This window comes from Sapajus apella, unplaced genomic scaffold (assembly GCF_009761245.1).
Source record: "Sapajus apella isolate SASKATOON/1434 unplaced genomic scaffold, GSC_monkey_1.0 scaffold30, whole genome shotgun sequence".
Lineage (NCBI taxonomy): Eukaryota > Metazoa > Chordata > Mammalia > Primates > Cebidae > Sapajus > Sapajus apella.
In genome coordinates, this window is record NW_022436970.1 from 2,774,789 (window position 1) to 2,795,285 (window position 20,497).

Below are 20,497 nucleotides of genomic sequence, written 5' to 3' on the forward strand. Positions count from 1 at the left end.
CATTAGCTAATGCGTTTAGCTGGCTAATTACTGTATTTGATTAGCCAGTATTTGAATACAGTAACTAGATTGTTCATTGTAATTCTCAAAACTGAAGTCGAATTTATTCTTGCTTTTCAGGCTAAGATTCTGTTCTTTAACATTCCAGTATTTGTGAAGTAATTCTCTGAACTCTAATAGAAGTCTGCCACAATATTTAGTATTTTCAGACAGTACTTCACTGAAGGCATGAAATCTTAAGCTGAAAATGGAAAGTACACATAAGACCTTAATGAATGGTTTTTGTTCCTAGGAGTTGATAGTTAACATAGGCTAGGTTCAAATTGATTATGAAAATATGAGCAAGTAAAACACGATATTCTGTTAGTTGAAAAATATACTGATTTTAACAATGGAGTATTCTAGTTGCACAAGGTTGATAGTTCAATTTTGTTACTTTTTTTTTTTTTTTTGAGATGGAGTCTCTCTTTGCCTCTCAGGCTGGAGTGCAATGGCATGATCTTGGCTCACTGCAACCTCTGCCTCCTGTGTTCAAGCAATTCTCCTGTCTCAGCCTCCTGAGTAGCTGAGATCATAGGCACACACCAACACACCAGGCAAATTTTTATATTTTTATTAGAGACAGGGTTTCACCATGCTGGCCATGCTGGTCTTGAGCTCCTGGCCTCAAGTGATCTGCCTGCCTTGGCTTCCGAAAGTGCTGGGATTACAGGTGTGAGCCACTGGGCCTGGTCTACTTTTTGTTTTTTTCAGTCAAGGTCTTGCTCTGTCATCCAGGCTGGAGTACAGTAGTGAAATGATAGTTAACTGTAGCTTCAAACTCCTGGGCTCAAGTGATGCTCCCACCACAGCCTCCTGAATACCTGGAACTATGAGCCTGTGCCACCACGCTGGGCAATTTTTTTTTTTTTTTTTTTTGGTAGAGCAGGATTTTGCTTTGTTGCCCAGGGCTGGTCTCTGACTCCTGGTCTCAAGTGATCTTTCCTCCCATTGTTGGGATTACAGGCATGAGCCACCGTGCCCTAATTTTGTTGCTATTCTTAATGACTAATTAGAAGTGGACAAAAAAAGCTAGGATTAGTGAGTTCTCTCATCTTGACCTCTTAAGTGAAGACTTTTCTTTTTGATAAAGCATAACTCTGTGTAAATTAGTTAATAATAGGCAGTTATATTGCATTATTGTGGCCAATCGTGAGTTATTATGAAGTGGAAAAAAGGAGCATAAATACTAATTTTAGAGAAAGACTGTAAATATAGTTTTTGTTTCATTCAATGTGTGTTATACTAGATTTGAATTTTAGTTGGCATGTATGTTAATGCTATAAAATTACATTGAAATATTGTCGAATAATTAATCATGCTATAAACACTTTTTAAACTTGACTACTGGGGCAACTTACCTAACATCTTTATTTGAAAAGCTTTACTATGTGAAATATTTTGATTAAAAATACAGCTAAAGATATTCAAATAATTTTTTTGGCAGTTGCTAATTTGTCCTCCTGTTACTCGGTTCTTCTACGGATGCAGAGAATATTTCCATAAACTATTGATTCAGGGTGATTCTTCTGGAAGGTTGAATATTTGGAACATATCAGACATAGCTGATAAACAGGAAAGTGAAGAAGGTAATAGTAAATCATGTGTAACAATTTCTTAACTAATTTAGTAAGTTAAATATGAACTGCTGAATAACACATTCATAATATGCATATATCATTTTCTTTGATTACTGGATAAGTCAACATTATCTTAATTTTTTTTTTTTTTTAACATGCGCAAATGTTTTTCTTTTATATAAAACCAAACCTCTACAGGGCTGGCAATGACAACTTCTGTTAGTTTGCAAGAGGCATTTGATAAACTGAATCCTTGTCCTGCTGGAATCATAGATCAGCTGAGTGTGATTCCCAGTAGTAATGAACCTCTTAAAGTAACTGCAAGTGTGTACATACCAGCACATGGACGACTTGTTTGTGGCCGTGAAGATGGAAGCATAGTTATTGTACCTGCCACACAGACTGCCATAGTACAGCTGTTGCAAGGGGAACACATGCTCAGAAGAGGTATAACCAAGATCTCTGTATGTCTAAAGTGTTTTGACAGCTCTTACCCATGATATTGAAAATGTCTCTATTCTTTGTTTTTAAATAAATACAATGAATCAGTATAGTTAGTTGTTGGGGTGCTATGTAGTTGGTAGGGTTTAATGCGCCTAAAATATTCAGTGTCTCTTATTGGAATTAATACAGTGTAATAACTATAAAGAAATATTTAATTTTATCTCTTTGATATATGTTAATAGTTTCATCTCTTGGTTATCTCTATGGATTACTAAATAATTACTATATTACCAGTAATTCTGAAAATCCTCCAGAACAGTACCATCCAGTAGAAGGCTTTGTTTTTCAAGACAGAGTCTTGCTGTGTTGCCCAGAGTGTAGTGCAGTGATGTGATCTTAGCTCACTGCAGCCACTGCCTCCTGGGTTCAGGCAGTTCTCCTGCCTCAGCCTCCCAAGTCATTGAGATTACAGGCATGTGCCACCACACTCAGCTAATTTTTGTATTTTTTTGTAGGGACAGAGTTTCACCATGTTGGCCAGGCTGGTCTTGAACTCCAGACCTCAAGTGATCTGATCGCCTCGGCATCCCAATATTCAGTAGATATCTAATGGTAACCATATATATAACCACACCTGTAATTTTCTAATAGCTATGTTAAAAAATAAAAGGAAACAGGTGAAATTGGCTATATTTTATATAACCCAATATAGCAAAAACTATTTTCATTTCAACTTCTAATAAGATTGTTGATAAAATATTTTACATTTTTTGTACCAACTTCAAAATCTCCTGACTAGTTTAAATTCATAACACAGAGGAATCTGGATTACCCATTTCAAGTGCTCAGTAGTCTCATGTGGCTAGTAGATACTGAGTTAGGCAGAGTTGCTTTAGAAGATAAAATTGGAAGTCTTTGCTGTGATAAAATTTATAGCTATTCTAAACATTCATGTTTACTTTTACTTACTGAAACTTGGCAAATCTTTAATTTTCCCATTTTAAATCCAAAACCTCATTCACAGGTTGGCCACCTCACAGAACGCTCCGTGGTCATCGGAACAAAGTCACATGTTTGCTATATCCTCATCAGGTCTCAGCTCGTTATGATCAAAGATACCTGATATCTGGAGGTGTGGATTTTTCGGTCATAATTTGGGATATATTTTCTGGAGAAATGAAACATATCTTCTGTGTTCATGGTGGTGAGATTACTCAACTTCTAGTTCCACCTGAAAACTGTAGTGTAAGTTGATTTCTATAAAAGATTATTCACTATGGTAGAGAGGAGTTATGTTACTATGAGGAATGTAAATGGAATCTAGACTAACTTAAAGAAAGTGTGACAAGAGAATTAATAAAAACCCTTTCAATTTTAAAACTAAAATAATAGTAACATATTTAGGCAAAGTTATGATCATTAACTATTGGGACACATAGAAATAGAAGATGGACATGGTAGTTTTTCCTCTTAATTAGCTTCTAAATGGTCTGACTTGTTTCTGAAACATAGCAGCAGTTGAGAAAATGTTTATTGAATGAAGTTGCAGTTTTATATCTTAAAATAATATAAGTACGCCTGAAAACGTTGTACAATCTCATTATTTTGGGGTGCATCTGAGCAAAGACAATGTGTGTGTTGGTAAGGCAAAATACTTTATAAGTAGAGTTCATATAAATAAAAAATTGTAACAAGGGAGACAAAGCCTAGCAGTCACTGATTATGATTTTGGAAAATTTCATACATATCTTTGTGGAACCAGATTGCTTTCTTAGTGATGCATTTTAAGTTAAGCCATGATGTCATATAAATAGAAATATGAGATTGTAGGAAGGCTTAGGACTGATAACAGTACTTTTTTTTTTTTTTTTACTGTTTATTTATCATGGGACCTACTCATGTGATTAGTCATCTTTGTGTGCATAATCACCATCTCCCAACACTCACACATGTGTGCACATACAGACACATTGTCTTCTTGTATGCATGTCATGCTTATCATAATTCATTAACTGTCACCAGCTCTAGTATTAACTGAAACTGAAAACAGTCTTACTGGTGTATCTGCTGCATTATCTACAAGATGTCTCATTTCAAAACCCACAACATTTTTCTTGGCCTTTCTAGTTACTTACTTAATCTTCCTGATCAAGTATTTTATCAACCGTGTTCTGCCAGTGCTAGATTTTGTTTGATTTGATATTGGTGGGTTTGTAAGAAATCCTAGTACCAATATTTCTCATTATTTTTCCTGGCAGATTTGCAAATTTACCTCCTTAATTGTTCTCTTCCTTCTTTTTTATTCCTTTCTTCCAATTAGGTTGTTAATTTCTTATTCACTATAAAAAATTGCCATGTATCTATTTAAATAACCAATATTATATCATAGTTTAGTGAAATAGATATTATTATAAATACATAAATAAGGTATTGTTAGAACCCCTCTTCTAAACTTCATTTTATAATAGTTATGTCCTATGGTGAAATATGGGAATTTTCTTCTCTGAATGCACATTTGGTGAAATACCTAATATTCAGTGGTAAAATTGATTATTTAGATAATTCTGTACCAATTTAGAACAACTATTTCTGTTTTGATTCATGTTTCTTTGTTTGTTTTTTGGTGTGTGTGAGGATAAAATATTTAAAATAATAGAATATTACATAGAATAAGATTTAGTTTTTCTTTAAATTACAAATGTGATTAAAAGTTTGGAATGGCTTACACAAGGTCATGTTCTCTGTTCTAATACATTAATTATATTTTTTTAGCTTATATATTCCTGTGTGTTTTTTAAACAAATTTCTTTTTAAAAAAAATTCAAATGGGTATTTAATATAATAAAATGTTTTGACTATTTGTATTTAAAATAATATGTATGGAATAAAATACTAATATACATATATGGAACTAAATGGAGAATGAGCTCCCTACTAGACTTAGGAAAACCAAAAGTGGTAGTTGGCCTGGAGAATATGAGGAAAAGTGACCTAGATAAGGAATTATGGTATTTGAAAAATAATGTGTTTGCAATTTGTAATTTAGTTATTGCATGCTTAACAATAGAAATTTTCTTTGGTGGGAAGACGGAGAGGATTGGTAAAAATAAATAATAGGCACTGGGCTTGATACTTAGGTGATGAAATAATCTGTACAACAAACCCCCAAGACACAAGTTTGCCCATATAACAAACCTGTGCATGTACTCTTGAACTTAAAAAGGAAGTTAAATTAAAAAAAAATGAAATTATAAAAGAAAAAAATTAATTTTTATTCTAAAGTACTGATGAAGACAGAGACTTGCTTTTAGCTATGTGCTAATTTAACAGATAATGACTACCTATTTAATAACCTGTTCAGTTAGCTGGTTAGGTGGTTTTATGCATATCAGCAAGTATGTTTAAAGATCAAAGAGCCAAACTGGTTAATAAAAAGCAAAGAAGAGTTTGATATTTGCTAAATGTTTAGAAAATGTGTGGCTGAGATTCGAGTTTACTACATCATATGCTGATTCTAATGCTTGAATAGTCCCCCTCATAAATTGATCCAGTGTCCTGTTCTTCTTAGCAGAATATATTTTTATTTTTGTTTAAAAGTTATGATCGGGCAATAAGTAGTTGAAATAGTTGATCATGTATTTGTAGTTGGAAGATTAAATATTTACCGAAAGTCATGATTAGAGATAAATGCTGAAAAATTTGTCATCTGTCTTGTTTATTAGAACAGAGTTTTGGGGTTTATCTTAGGTAAATTCAGGTAGAAGTTGAGTTTTGACTTCTTGTAATTATTTGTTCAGGAAAGATATTCTAAAACCAAGAAATGTCAGTTATGTGTAAAAATTGCTTTAACTGTGAATAAGAATGTACAGACTGATTATTTCTCCTTTCTGATTTTATTGTCACATTTTATGTTTCCTAAAATGTATAAAGTTTTTAAGAAAAAGTACTCAGCAAAATAATTCATTATGTGTCTCCTAACTTAGATAGTAAACAAAAACTGAAAAACTGTCTGCTATGTAGCACAGATGCTGCAGCTGAAAGGTGGAGATGGACTCTGAAGACAGGCTCCAGACCCTCTTTTCCAACTCTACATACATGTCAGTAGACAAATAAGATGTACTTATTTTCCCTGCTGTTTAGGTGTTTGTCACCATTTCTTTCCCCACTCCTTCTTTTTCGAGCTGTTTTTAGTGTCTTTTTACCTAAAAGTCTTTCCAAATTCCTACTATAGATTAGCATTAATTTAATGCCAGACTTAAGTGGTTTTGTTTGCTTTATTTTTAATGAACTATTTCTCTATTCTTTTGTTAGTGGGACTTTTAATTACTTAAAAAATTTGGCATGTTCAAAGATGACAACTATTGCCTAAATATGGCATTATGTAGAATACCTAAATTGAGTAGATTTTTCCTTTTATTTTGTGTTAAAGGATTTTTGTTTCCATTTTTTAAAGGTGCTTCATTTAATATTGTTTCTTACTTAAAAAAGCAAAAGTTCATTTAGGAAAAGTTCTTTGAAATTCAGTTTTGATTCATTGAATAGTCTGGTTAACTGATATTTAGCTGATACAGATTATTTTAAAGAACTAAAATGTAAGAAAACTAAAAAATCTGAAGGTACGGTTTTAGATGTAAAATATTGAAATAATTGAGGATTGTATAGTGCTGAAGGGTTATTGAGAACAGTTGAGGAAGTAATGTGTTTAAATGTTCCAAGAAATGTAAGCTTACAATTTAGAAGGAGGATAGGGCAAGTATTTAAATAAGCCTGGTAGAAGGCAGACTATAAATGGCAAATGTTTTGGTGAATGATGGCAGGGGCATATTAGGTCCGCAGAGAAACAAGGAGCTTTGGTAAACTACTCAAAAGACCTGAAAGGTTTGACTAACTACATATTGACTTCTTGAGATGTGTTGGAATTTGTGATTTTGAGGTCTCTAATATTAGGTTATGTTGAGAAATGCTAAGTGTATGATAAAATGAATTGTTTGCTAAGAAGAACCATGGCAAGGAAAACGTAGCCGCCGCCCCCTTCCCCCCAGTGGAAAACTACTTGGGGCATTCTAAACTGGCAAGACAGCGTATGTATACCATACACCTGTTAAAACAATTCTTTAAGCACGGAATATGTGATTCTGCCCCCGTGGCTCCCTCGTGGAGAGAGAATACCTTTCAGTTTGTCTGTGATCAGCGGTAAACAGGCACCAGCTGCCTACCTAGTTTATTTTTGTTCTGTGAGAAAAATACCAAACACCTGTTTGTTAATAAGAATCACCTGTTCAGAGAGAAGAACTGCCTGGGTCAGCGTCTGCTCGAGGCCCTCGGCTCAGAATGCCGTCAGCCACCGAGGCTCCCAGCTCAGAAGGCTGTTGGCCCTCGGCTAGCCCCACTTTGCTATTCTATCTGGGTGTCTGCTTCTTAACGCCTTCAGCCCTGCCTGGGTGGGGGGCTCTATGGCTAAGCTGGTCTTGGTAAGGTTATTTGCCATTTCTGGTTTTTTCTTACAGGGAGGGGAGCACTACACACTGGGGTCAGTTGCGGGGAAATAGGGGAGGGACGGTGGGGGGTGGGGAGCTGGGGAGAGATAGCAAGGGGAGATGCCAGATGTAGGTGGTGGGGAGGAAGGCAGCAAATCACACTGCCAAGTGTGTACCTATGCAGCAATCTTGCATGTTCTTCACATGTACCCCAAAACCTAAAATGCAATAAAATAAATAAATGGGGAAAAAAAAAGATTATAGAATGCAAAGTTTCAGTTCTTGATAGAACAAACTGCTGTATCATTTGTTTGAAATGAAGCTGTTCACAAAAACAGTATATAAATTATATGACAAATATAAAGTCCTGTACCATTTTTATCATTCCATGTTTATTGTTTTTAAATGAAAGGTTTTTCTTATGATTTATTGCTGTCCAGATGTACAGTTCTTATGCAATTTTAGTAGGATTCAAATTTAAAGTGGAGCCTTTTATTATATTGCCACTTCAAATCTTATATATAGGAGATATATTAGAAACGTTTTGTAAAACAGCTAAAATTTAAACTGGGGTGTTAAATTTTCATCTGTACTTGGTCTGTTTACTATGGTACCTTAAAAATATTTTATAAATAGGTAGTGATGCACACAGTATAAAATGCAAAAGGTGTAAACGGTTACTAAGGAAGTGCAAGTCTCCCTTTCTCTCCTATTCTCCAGCTTTTTGGTTCCCTTAACCCTGAGTGCAATGTCTTATTATTCCTTCAGATATTTTCAGTATTAAAATGTTTTAATGCTTCAGAACTATAGAATACTGGCTTAATTTTATTCTGACAGCTAAGAAATTTATGCAACACAGCATGGTTGGAGATAGAATGACTTCCAGATCTGAGTAGCTGTGAGAGGTAGACCTGGGTGAATTAGTACAATCTGAACTCGAGGATAGGGAAGGCCAGGAGTGTATCAGTTGCCTGGGGAATCTGAAGAGAGCTGGTGAAAGGGAAGGCAGATATTTTGAACACCTTTGGAGTGCTGCTGCAGAAAACTTCTAAGGCGCCATCATTAGAATTATGTAGTTACAGATGAGATGATCTGACATCTTCCCTTCCATCGCCCTCCCAGTTTACCTCTCCCTGTTACTTCTCATTCTCCTTTTATTACACACTTTAGCATTAAGGAGTCTACTCTCCAAGACCCAGGAACTTTTTCTTTTATTTCCACATAGGTTACTCTTAGAGAAAGAAACACTATTTATTGGAAAAAATACTAAGGGAAGAAAATTATTTTAAAATATCAAGATTACTTTATAAAACATCTTCCTTAATAAACCAGATAGTTACGATCGACAATGAAAATTGAGAAATTAAAAATACTAATCACTCTGTAGAATAATTCTAACTTATTGAATTATGGTGATATTTTGCATGAAACTATCCACATTTTCTTAGTTGATTTTTTAGCTGTGGCAAGTAGCTGGATTTAGTACAGTCTGTGGTATGGAACCTTTGTATAATACAGTATTATACCATTTATTGACACTTTAAAAAATTCATAGTGCATATTTATGTATACATGTATAGGCAGTAAAGATATTAAAACTGAAGGGAAAGCTAGTGCCAAATTCAGACCCTGGTTTGCTATTTTTTTTTTTTTTTTTTTTTTTTTAAGACAAGAGTCTCGCTTTGTTGCCCAGGATGGAGTGCAGTGGCAAGATCTCGTCTTGCTGCAACCTCTGCCTCCCGGGTTCATGCAGTTCTCCCCTCTAAGCCTCCCCAGTAGCTGGGATTACAGGCACTCGCCATCATGCCCAGCGAGTTTTTGTATTTTTGTAGAGATGGGGTTTCACCATGTTGGCCAGGCTGGTCTCGATCTCCTGACCTCAGGTGATCCTCCCACCTTGGCCTCCCAAAGTGCTGGGATTACACAGGCATGAGCCACTGTGCCCGGCCCCTGGTTTCCTTTTGAGAGTCAGAGGAAGGAGTAGGAAAGCTTCTTTATGTTTTATTTACTTTTAGTATTACAACTATTTACTATTTACTCATTTGCATTGATGATTAGATTCTCAGAGCTGTCTTTCTATTAGAATTATTCAGAACAGAAGTTTTGGAAACTGCCTTAAAATTATTTAGTACTGTAGTATGTTTCTACATGTAAGTATATAGGCTAAGTTCTTTAATAGTTTAAAAATGATTACTTTTTGTTTAATTTACCTTATTTAAACTTTTGGTCACATAATCTCCAAAAATATCCAGAAGGGGGCAGCATGGATTTGTGAAAACAGGATTGTGAGGCATCTAGCTTGAACATAAGTGTTTGTGCCTTCAATTGACAGTATTAGATTCCTGGCCCCTAGAAACAGGTATAATATGAATGGAACACATGGCTATGTATACCAGCGTGGCTAATGTTCACAGCCAGTAACAGCAATTAACAAATTAGGTATTTAAAATATATGATTATTCTGACAAAGTGCTGAAACCTTTTGCTTGAATTTGCTCTTATCTCACATTTTTGATTCTGGATTTTTGTTACTAATTTAATTTGAATATTGCATTTAAAAGGCAATATCTATACCTATAGCATAATATCTGAAGTCAAGCAGAGCAAACTGTTAATATAAACTAAGCAAAAAGCAGGAAGCAGACCTAACATTTTCTTAAAATATAATGTTCATAATGTTCCATGTCATTCCTTTTTCCTTTAACACTTAATTATCTTAGATTTTGAGAACAGTTTCATATTATGTATTTGGCACCATCTTTTTGATATTAATTTTGTATTTAAAAGTACATAATTATAGAAAATAGACTTTTCTAAAGATGGTCATCTTAATAACTAAGAATATTCCAACATTTTAAATGATATTCTGTAATTCATTTTTATTGGACATTTTAGAATGTTGCTTAATTTTTTTTTTGCCTGTTATCAATAGTGGGAATGATAATTAGTATAGCTAAATATTTTTTGTAGCTCTGGAATGGCTTCTTAGGATAAATTCTTTTTTTTTTTTTTTTTTTTTTTAAGACGAAATCTCGCTCTGTCACACAGGCTGGAGTGCAGTGGCACAGTCTCGGCTCACTGCAACCTCTGCCTTCTGCGGGTCAAGCGATTCTCCTGCTTCAGCCTCTCGAGTACCTGGGATTATAAGTGCCTCCACCACGCCTGGTTAATTTTTGCATTTTTAGTAGAGACAGTGTTTCATCATGTTGGCTAGGCTGATCTCGAACTCTTGAACTCATGATCCGCCCACCTTGACCTCCCAAAGTGCTGGGATTACAGGCATGGGCCACCATGCCTGGCCAGGATAAATTCTTTCTTCTACTTGGAGTTTCTGTAAAAAAGGGCATATTAATTTTTAAAGGCTTTTGAATAGGTATTGTCAAATTGCTCTTCAAATGATGAGGAATAGGTTTGTACAGTCACCATTTTACTACCATAATTCTTCATCCTGTTTATAATCTTTTAAGTCTTGCTAATTTTCTAGTCTCGAAAGCAGCTGTTTGTAGAGTATATGTAAGTATAGCTCTCACATTTTAAAAGCATAGATGTATTAATATGCCAATACTGTATTAGTTTTGCATTCTGATTGGTTTTATATTCCTTATAATTTTGTTTTTCAGATTTTTACTACTATATTATTGTGTTTAAGATAAAAAATTGAGGCTGAGTATGGTGGCCTACAACTCTAATTCCAGCACTTTGTGAGGTCAAGCTGAGAGGATCACTTGACGCCAGAATTCAAGACCAGCCTGGACAACATAGTAAAACCCTGTCTCTACCGAAAAAGAAAAATAAAAAAAAACTGGGTTGGGTGACATGGGCTTATAGTCCTAGCTACTTGGGATGCTGAGGTGAGAGGATTGCTTGAGCCCTGGAGGTCAAGGCTGCAGTGAGCCTTGATTGCGCCACTACACTCCAGCATAGGCGACACTGTGAGACCCTGTCATGCTATGAGTATTGTGTATACATTAAAATACTAGGGTGGTGCAAGTAATTTTTGCAATTTTAATGGACAATTACTTTTGCACTAACCTAATATCATACACCTGTCTCTTGTGTTGGAGGCCAGAAAACCCAGTGCTTAAGGGACTGTCCGTGAGAGGCCCCTTTAACAGTAATGAGAAAGACTGCGTCCTTATTCTGACTGTGGTGATATCGTGCCAAACGTTTTAAAAAATTAGAAATTGTTATGTTTTAGAAAGGTTCCTTAAAAATCTTAGATCATATTGCTGATTAGGCATGAAATTTGCTTTTAATAATGGTCAGAAGTGATTTGATGCTAAACCTTGTGAATGAAGTAGCTGATTACATTGACTTTTTATTTTGGACTGGAGAGAAAGTATTACTCAAGAAAAATTAGTTGTTCTGTAACTAAATCATAAGACAACTTCAAAATGAGTTTAAATTTTTTTTTTTTTTAAGTTTAATTTCCTTTTTTAGAGATGAGGTATTGCTATGTTGCCCAGGCTGGTATTGAACTTGAGAACTCAAGCAATCCTTTCATCTTGGCCTCTTAAAGTGCTAGGATTACAGGTGTTAGCCGCCATGCACTGTCCTTTAAATTTATTTTTAAATGGCAGAAATTTCTGAGAAGAAATGAATTACCTTTTAAGGGTAGTTTTCAGTTTGGTGCAACATATTTTTTATTAGACATTCATTGAGCAAATATCTAAGTGTCTGTCATATTTCAGGTACTTTCTAGAACCTTTTTTTGGGCAGTATTTAGACTGATGAGGGAGGCAGACTAGCAAACAGTAATTACAATGGAGTACGATAAATCTTATAAAAAGGTGTTTTTCAAAGCCCTTAGGGAGTACATAGAAAGGGCACTTAGGAAGACTATTTTGGGTAACTTTGGAAGACTTTAAGGAAGGTCAGTATGTATGATATTTGAGTATATTAGTTTTGTAGGTATTTATAAAATCATACATGGCACATTAACCTCTGTTTGCAGATGCTCTAAGCATTATGCATGTTATGTGGAGGAGTCTGGAACACTTGATAAGTTTTCCTGACTAGTACCTGATGGATCTGTCTACAATAGATAATACTTGGATTTGGGCAGATGCTGACAGGAATCAGACATATGTACATTACTTTGAAAATAATGACCAAGAGATCAGAGTGATAGTTTTGTAGCTGCATTAGGACACTTTATTACATCCTACTTAAAGAAGAAAAAAAGTAAAGAGAATAAAATACGGAATTGTACTGAAAGGGAAAATATGCATGTTATTTGTCTAAAAATTTGACAAGCTAGTAAAGTGAAAAGAAAATGGATGGTAACATCTTAGGAAAAAAAGAACAAATGGCAAAGTTGACTTTTATATGATGATTCTCTTTTTGGAGTAATTAGCAATGGTTTTTCATAGTCATTGGTGAAGACTTTCTAAAGGAGTTGGAGAGAACACTGTAGCTGTATGCAGCTTGAAATAATGGAACCATTGATTGGTCAGGTCAGTGAGAACAGCCTTTAGAACCAAGGAGACCTGGATTTGTGCCACCCATCTTGGAGTGTCATTAGCAGACTATTTAACATGTCTGGGCCCTAGCCATACTCTCTGTGAAGTGTTGGTTTAAGGTTTAGAAGTAATGCTTGGCCTGTAATGAGAGGTCATTGAATCATCATCATTGTTGCCATTATTTCTATTTTCAGTTATCTACATTTTCATTTGGATGATAAAGGCCTAAATCTGGGCAGTTTGTATGTTCATTTTCAGTACTCAAATGACTTTTTCTAAAAAAAAAAATTTTTATTTTTTTGAGATGGAGTCTCACTCTGCCACCCAGGCCGGAGTGCAGTGGCACGATCTCGGCTCACTGCAACCTCCGTCCCCTGGGTTCAAGCGATTCTCCTGCCTCAGCCTCCCCGAGTAGCTGGGATTACAGGCGCACACCACCACCCCCAGCTAATTTTTAGTAGAGATGAGGTTTTACCATGTTGGCCAGGAGGGTCACAAACTCCTGACCTCAAATGATCTGCCTGCCTTGGTCTTCCCAAATGCTGGGATTACAGGTGTGATCTACCGTGCCTGGCCTCAAATGACTTTATTGTAGATACACTGTATTTCTCTGTTAGGTACTTTTCATTTACTTGTTTCCCATCTATGGCTAGGTGGTTTTAGAACCTGTACAAATTAGGGATGCCCTTTCTCTGACAGCCTAACTTTGCATCTTTTGTTGTTGTTGTTGCATGAGATACAAGTTTCAAGATAACTAAGAGGCAACAACTAGATAAAGGGCTTTTACTCTCCCCTAATTCCTTGGAAATTATAGTCCTAAGTACCATTCTTTCCTGCTCATTGCCTGAAAATTGAGGTTTTCAACTGTCTGAGAAGCCCAAACTGGGTCATGTTTTTCTGGACATTTGTGGGTAGATTGCAGTGGGGTATGCAAAGGCTTTGTCAACATGACCCCAGATGATCAAGGGGGAGGTTTGACCCCATTTATTGCTCTTAGGTCATAAATTATGGGCTAGGCACAACATTCTTGCTAGCCTATAGTGTTTTGTGGACTTTCGAGGTTAGGTTTCTGTTTTTTGATATAGACTTAAAGAGCAAGCCAGCATCCTTTCTCAACAAAGAGATACTTTTAGCATATTGTGTTCTGTTAATTTACTGCTTGTTCAGCATCTCTAGTTAGAAAAATGAGGACAGTATCTGTCAACCTGTTTGTTTCCGTGAGAAAGGAGTTTTCTGTGGTTGTATCAGGTGTGTGAATTCAGTCTTTGCTTGTTTGATTATTGTTATTGAGACAGTCTTGCTGTGTCGCCCAGGCTGGAATACAGTGGTGCTATCTTGGCTCACTGCAGCATCCACCTCCCAGATTCAAGCAATTCTTGTGCCTCAACCTCCTGAGTAGCTGGGATTATAGGGGCCTGCCACCACACTTGGCTAATTTTTGTATTTTTAGCAGAGGCAAAGTTTCACCACATTGGCCAGGCTGGTCTCAAACTCCTGACCTCTAGTGATCTGCCCACCTCAGCCTGCCAAAGTGCTGGGATTACAGGTATGAGCCATTGCACCTGGCCCAGTGTTTATTTCTTATAATGATGCAGATATGATCTGCATAAACAGGTAAGGCCAAGCAGACAGATTTAAAATCGCTTGGTCAATTGTGTGGTTGCCATTTAAGTTCTAAATTGAGGAGTGAGAAAGTAGAAGGGCAGGCCCAACAGAGAGCCCTTGGGAGTTGTAATACCATGTAGTCTTTTTTGAGAAAGTCTTATTCCCTGAATGTGTGCAGCCCAAGATTTGTGGGCCTGGACAGATGCCAAGGGGCAGCTGAATGGTGTATGGAGAGTGGAAAATTCCTTAAAAAACTGTAGCATATTTTGAGGGCTTGCAAATTTAACCATCTTGGTCTCTGTAACCTATAAATATGTACATGAAATTAAAGAAAGCGCTTTATTTTTCACTTCATGCCTTTAAAATATTAAAGTATGTTCAGTAGAAAAACACAAATATTCAGAGAACTATGGAAGCTGGTTGTTAAGGAGCCATATTTTATATAAATTGTTATAAGCTTTATTAATGTAATTTATAGTAGTATGTAATACTGATGATTATGCAGATGGTACTATTCAGATTAAATTAAAGCAGAGGTATTAATATGAGAAGAAACTACTGAAAAAGGGAAACCCATGTTCTTGAAGAATTATGAATGTTTTCATATTTTCTGGTCAATACCTAAACATCAGCAACACTTAACCCCTTCAGAAAATAAATACAATTACATTCTAAAAGATAGAATCTATGGTATATAATGACATAATAATGATGGAAATAATGTCATCTTTTGTATTCATGACATGTTAGTCACTGTGTGAATTTCTATTTCATGTTATTCACAAAGCAAATCTGTTAGGTATGTTACTGCTGTTAACCACATTATATGCAAAAAAGAGACTCAGGTTAAATATCTCATACGAGTGACACAGTTAGCAAGTGGCAGAACTTGGATTTGACCCTGAGTAGTCTGACTTAACAGCCTGAACTGATGAATGCTGCCATCTAGTAGATGTAGTAGTCTATTTCAAAGTAATTGGTTTTCCCCAATTTTTGTCATTTTTCATTATTGATTTGTATAATTGATCTTTTAATTTTTCATCTTTGCTTATTCAAGTTTGGAATTTTTCAGTTTTAGTCTCCTTTTTTCTTTTACTTGTAACTCATTACTTGCCCTTTAAAAGTGTGGCATAGTTTTCATTTCACATTGATTAATATATAGCCACTACTAACATTTTTCAAAATAGAGATAACTAAGAAGGTAAAAGGTCACCTGTTCTTTCCAGTTAAGAGAACTGTAATTAATATACTTTGATATATTTTCCTTTAACCTTTAAAATCCGTTTTATTATATCCTTGTGATTATACTGTAGATTTCTGTGCACATTACATCTTCATTTAGTATTGAATATTTTCTAAGTTATTTTACTTATGAAAATAATTTTACATTACATTATGTGAGCATACCATACTTACTTAGCAATTCTACCTTGAGTATTTGTTTCCAATATATTTTAAATAATATAATATTGAATGTCTTTATATGTAAATATTTCATTTAGGATTTTTTGGGGATATATTCAATGAAAATGTCAGGGCCTCAGAAATTTGATATTATAGCTTATTAACATTTTTAAGGCTGCTGAAGTATATTATGAAATTATTTTCTACTCTCAGCTTCCATTTCATTTCTGCTTGCCAGCACTAATGCTAGTTACTTCCATTTTTCAGTTTCTACATCTTTAAAAATGGAAATAATAGTATCTACCTCAATGGGTTGTTATGGGACTATAGTAAATTAGTGCCAAACAGTTGGAACATACCTAGCAAAAAGTATGAACCCCCAAAATGTTAACTATTTGGTATTGTAATTTTTAGAATCTTTGTCTAAGTGGACAGGTAAAAATTGTATTTTAATGTTTCAATTTGTTTTTCTTTGATTCCTAGAGATATTCTAATTTTTCTAAAAGAATTTGTGTTTTTTTAAGACATTTTTGTCCTTTTTTTCTTTGTCTCCAAGGGTTATTAATGTTTAAGCCCTTAACTAAAATATTAAGCTTATGTGGCTTCTGTTGTTGTTGGAATTTATCATGTACTGTTGAATTTTTTAACCTACACATATTTTCAGTTTTTATGTAATCAAATTTAATTTTTATGTGGTTTCTTCTACATTTTATGAAGCTTGAAATCTTTTTTTTTTAAACTTATTTAACTTTATGTGCATACTATATCTGGTATTTCTCCCCATGTTATCCCTCTCCATCCTCCCTTCCCTTCCCACCACCCCACTGTCTCCCCCTACCCCCACGACTGCCCCCAGTGTGTGATGCTCCTCTCCCTGAATCCATGTGTTCTCATTGTTCAACACCTACCTGTGAGTGAGAACATGTGGTGCTTGGCTTTCTGAAATCTTATTCCACCCAGAAGCATGATAAAACTTGATGAGAAACAATGACTAAATTAAAAACAAACATAAAATAATGTATCTAAAACGTATTTATGATTGTAAGGTGAGGTAAGGACAAAAATCTGCTCCTCTCTAAATTAACAAATTGTCACAGTGTTATGAAAGTTTTTTCTTTGATAGGCTGTATTTTCTTAGTCTTATTTTAAATCCTTCATTTTTCTTTGTCATTTTACTAATAAGCAGTTCAAGAATTATAGAGTTCTAATTAGCCGTGTTGTTTTTCTATACAGTGAATAAAGGAAGACATTAGAACTAGTCTCTAAAAGTTTTGTTGTTTATATAATTATCCAATTAGTTTGTTAATCGGTGTTTTGGTTGGACCAGATGGTCTTTTTTTCCTAAGACACGTATTAAATAGTCCTTTACTTTTTTTAATGAAAGTTGGATTTTTAAAGCTTTTTTAAAAAAAATCTAGTTTTGTGAAAATGTAGAAGTGAAATTAATGTATAATTTCATAGGCTCTTTTTTCCCTTCAGGTAGAATATTTAATGTGATAAATGATGCATCTTAACTGCACATTTATGTTCCATGGAAAGAGTTCTGGGAAGTATAAGAAATAATGATTAAGACAATAGTAGGATTGATTTATGAGCAAGCTGGTCCTTTATAGCTTGTCTCATGATGGGCATGTTTAAAAGGAGAGACAATAGAGTGTTCATATGTTTAGCGACTATTCAGGCAAAGAGAGATGTTTTGGGCAAATAAGACCATTGCTCATGAAATGATACAGAAAAAAAAGAGTAACTTAGTTTAGAAAACAAATTAGCAAAAGTAGAACATAAAAAATATATATTATTTACATTGGGAGCTGTTGGAAAGTGGAATCATCTCCCCAGAGAGCTAGTGGATGGGCTAAACTAGCTGTCTCTGATTTCTGTAATTCATGGCAGATGCTTAGGAACAGGTTACATAAGACGTTTCTGGGAATGGTTTAAAATGAAGTCTTGTAAAATGCATAAGGTCAGACTGGGTGACCTAGGTGGTATATTCTGACTCTATCAGATTCTGTGATAGCTTGTGGCATTCTGCTGTTCAGCACTAATGTACTGTGAGGATTATTTACTGGCAAATCCAATGAGCCTTTATTTGGTTTAGGATTATAATTATTTGAAAAATAATGATTGGCCTAAGAATATGCTTGTTTTGGGTCAGTGTCTTCCCCTCTCTCCTTGCTCTGACTTATCATAATTTTTTCATCAAATAGTTTTTACTTGGTTAAATATTCTGTTGATTATTGTTAGCCTTTTCATTGGCATTTGATGTCATTGGTGCATATTGCATCTAGGGCAGAATTAATACAGTGTTTGGAATATGAATTTGAATAACTTTCACCTGTAAGATACTAGCTAAGTTGATAGAATACTTCTGCACTCCATAAGTTCTGTTCCATGATAATAAAAATTTTTAAATGGAATTTTATGTTTACATTCTTTAAGTCAGTTTACATCAGTTGTTACTGAAGTAGAGTATGTGAGATGGTCAACGGGGGTATAGGAAGAAAATCTTAGAACTTTTACTTTTTAATTTTAGGAAATTGAGCTTTATGAACATTTACTAGAAGTAGGGGCATTGGTGGCCTCACTTGTTTTGCATACCAGATGGGCATGTATCATCTCAGGCAAGAGTGGGTACACCTTAAGTGGGGTGCCAGAGTTGTTTTCATCCTGTTTGTTTCCAGTTAAAATTTGTTTGCTTGAGGGATTTACAGATTAGATTATATAGTTCTAAACCTAGTCATCACAAAATGAGCAGGGAAAATATGGATGGAAGATAGTTCTAATGAAAAATCTCTTCTCTGTTAGAAGTTTTAATGATCGTTTCATCAGTCTGGCAGGAGGTCAGCAAAAAATTTATAATTATATAAAATTTGTATTTACATCCTGTCATTAACAAGGAAACCTTCCTAAGGATCTATTTTGTGACATCTACTATTATTGACAAGGAACCCTTCCTGAGGTTCTATTTTGTGACGTGAGATATTGGCTAATGTAATATGAAGTTATTCACATTAGTGAGACATTTGAGAAATGTTTATTGTTAAATTTGTTTATTCAAACTTTGAATCATCCTTTTAAAATATGTGTTTGTGCACATTTTTACAATTTATGTGATATATTGCACAGAATTACACATACCTAATTTACAAATAAGCAACTATTGGGAACACATATCAAAATTCTTTAGTGCGTGTGTAATCAAAATAATTTGAGGCATAAATATTTTTCAAATAAGTTTAAAAATAAGAGGTTCACATTTTTTAGTCGTTGTATTATTTTATTTATATAGTTTGAATGTTTTATACATTGTCTTGTTATAATGCCATTGGTGTTAAATCATGTTTAGGTGACTTTTCCGGATTGAAAGGGGAAAAGGTGAAGTAGAAGGGAATTAATCAAATTATAGAATTAGTGCAGGTGAAATAGATGTTCAGTAATGCAGCTCTCTAGAATTTAATAATAAAGGAATTGTGCTAATTCAACTGATTTGTGAAGAAGCTGGGTGTAAATCAGGAAGAAATATGAGTTATAACGTATTCTTTAAGAAGTGCTTCTTTAGTAATTTTGAGGACAGATAAGAGGAAACCAAGTTAATTGTGTTTTAGCAAATCTTTTAAGTGCTTTCATTTAACAGGTAGCTGAGAATTATTTATTACTCTGTTCATTGTTTGAATTAAAATTAATATCAAAGTGTTGCTTGAATAGTCTTTTTTTCCTTTTACACTTAAACAGGCGAGACATTTGCTTTGTTTATACCATTAATTTGTTTTCACACAGGCTGCAAAGGTAGCCATCAACTCAATTAATTAGTGAAATCAAAATTAATGAGGTTTTACTATATCGAGTCATTTCCACTTCAGGCCAGTTTTCTTTATATGAGTTGGTCTAGTATTTTTTGAAAGAAGAAAAATTAGATTTATTTTAATCCATATTTAAAAAACACAGAACCATCTTTTCTTGTGAGTTAAGTACCTCTAATAACTATTCTTTCTTGGGCTTAGTAATATTGATTTTTTTTGTTTTCATTCTTGATTATTTTGGCTATTCCAGTCTGTTTCTTATTAAAGTAAAGCTAAAGTTAACTCTTTAGATACTTATTATTTACAGAGATGGTATATAATTTTTATTTTGGACCAAACTTTTTTTTTTTTTTTTTTTTTCCCCTGAGCTGAAGTTTTACTCTTGTTTCCCGGGCTGGAGTGCAATGGTGTGATCTCTGCTCAGTGCAGCCTCCGCCTCCTGGCTTCAGGTGATCCTCCTGCCTCAGCCTCCCGAGTAGCTAGAACTATAGGTGCACACCACCGTACCTGGCTGATTTTTTTGTATTTTTAGTAGAGATGGGGTTTTACCATGTTAGTCAGGCTGGTCTTGAACTTTTGACTTCAGGTGATCAGCCCACTTAGGCCTCCCAAAGTGCTGGTATTAATAGTAGTGAGCCACCTCACTTGGCCTGGACCTAACAGTTTTTTGTAGATGGAGCTTGTTA

General features: G+C 34.7%; 1 protein-coding gene across 4 annotated transcripts in view; it reads left to right on the forward strand.

Annotated features, from left to right (window-relative positions):
* Positions 1 to 20,497, forward strand: part of WDR7 (WD repeat domain 7) — a 391,158-nt gene that overhangs the window by 63,001 nt on the left and 307,660 nt on the right. For all 4 annotated transcript variants that reach the window (XM_032293871.1, XM_032293869.1, XM_032293870.1 and 1 more), the window contains 3 exons: positions 1,487 to 1,628; positions 1,818 to 2,066; positions 3,088 to 3,308. In XM_032293871.1, coding sequence (XP_032149762.1) covers positions 1,487 to 1,628; positions 1,818 to 2,066; positions 3,088 to 3,308 — 612 coding nt within the window. The remainder of the gene's footprint in view (positions 1 to 1,486; positions 1,629 to 1,817; positions 2,067 to 3,087; positions 3,309 to 20,497) is intronic.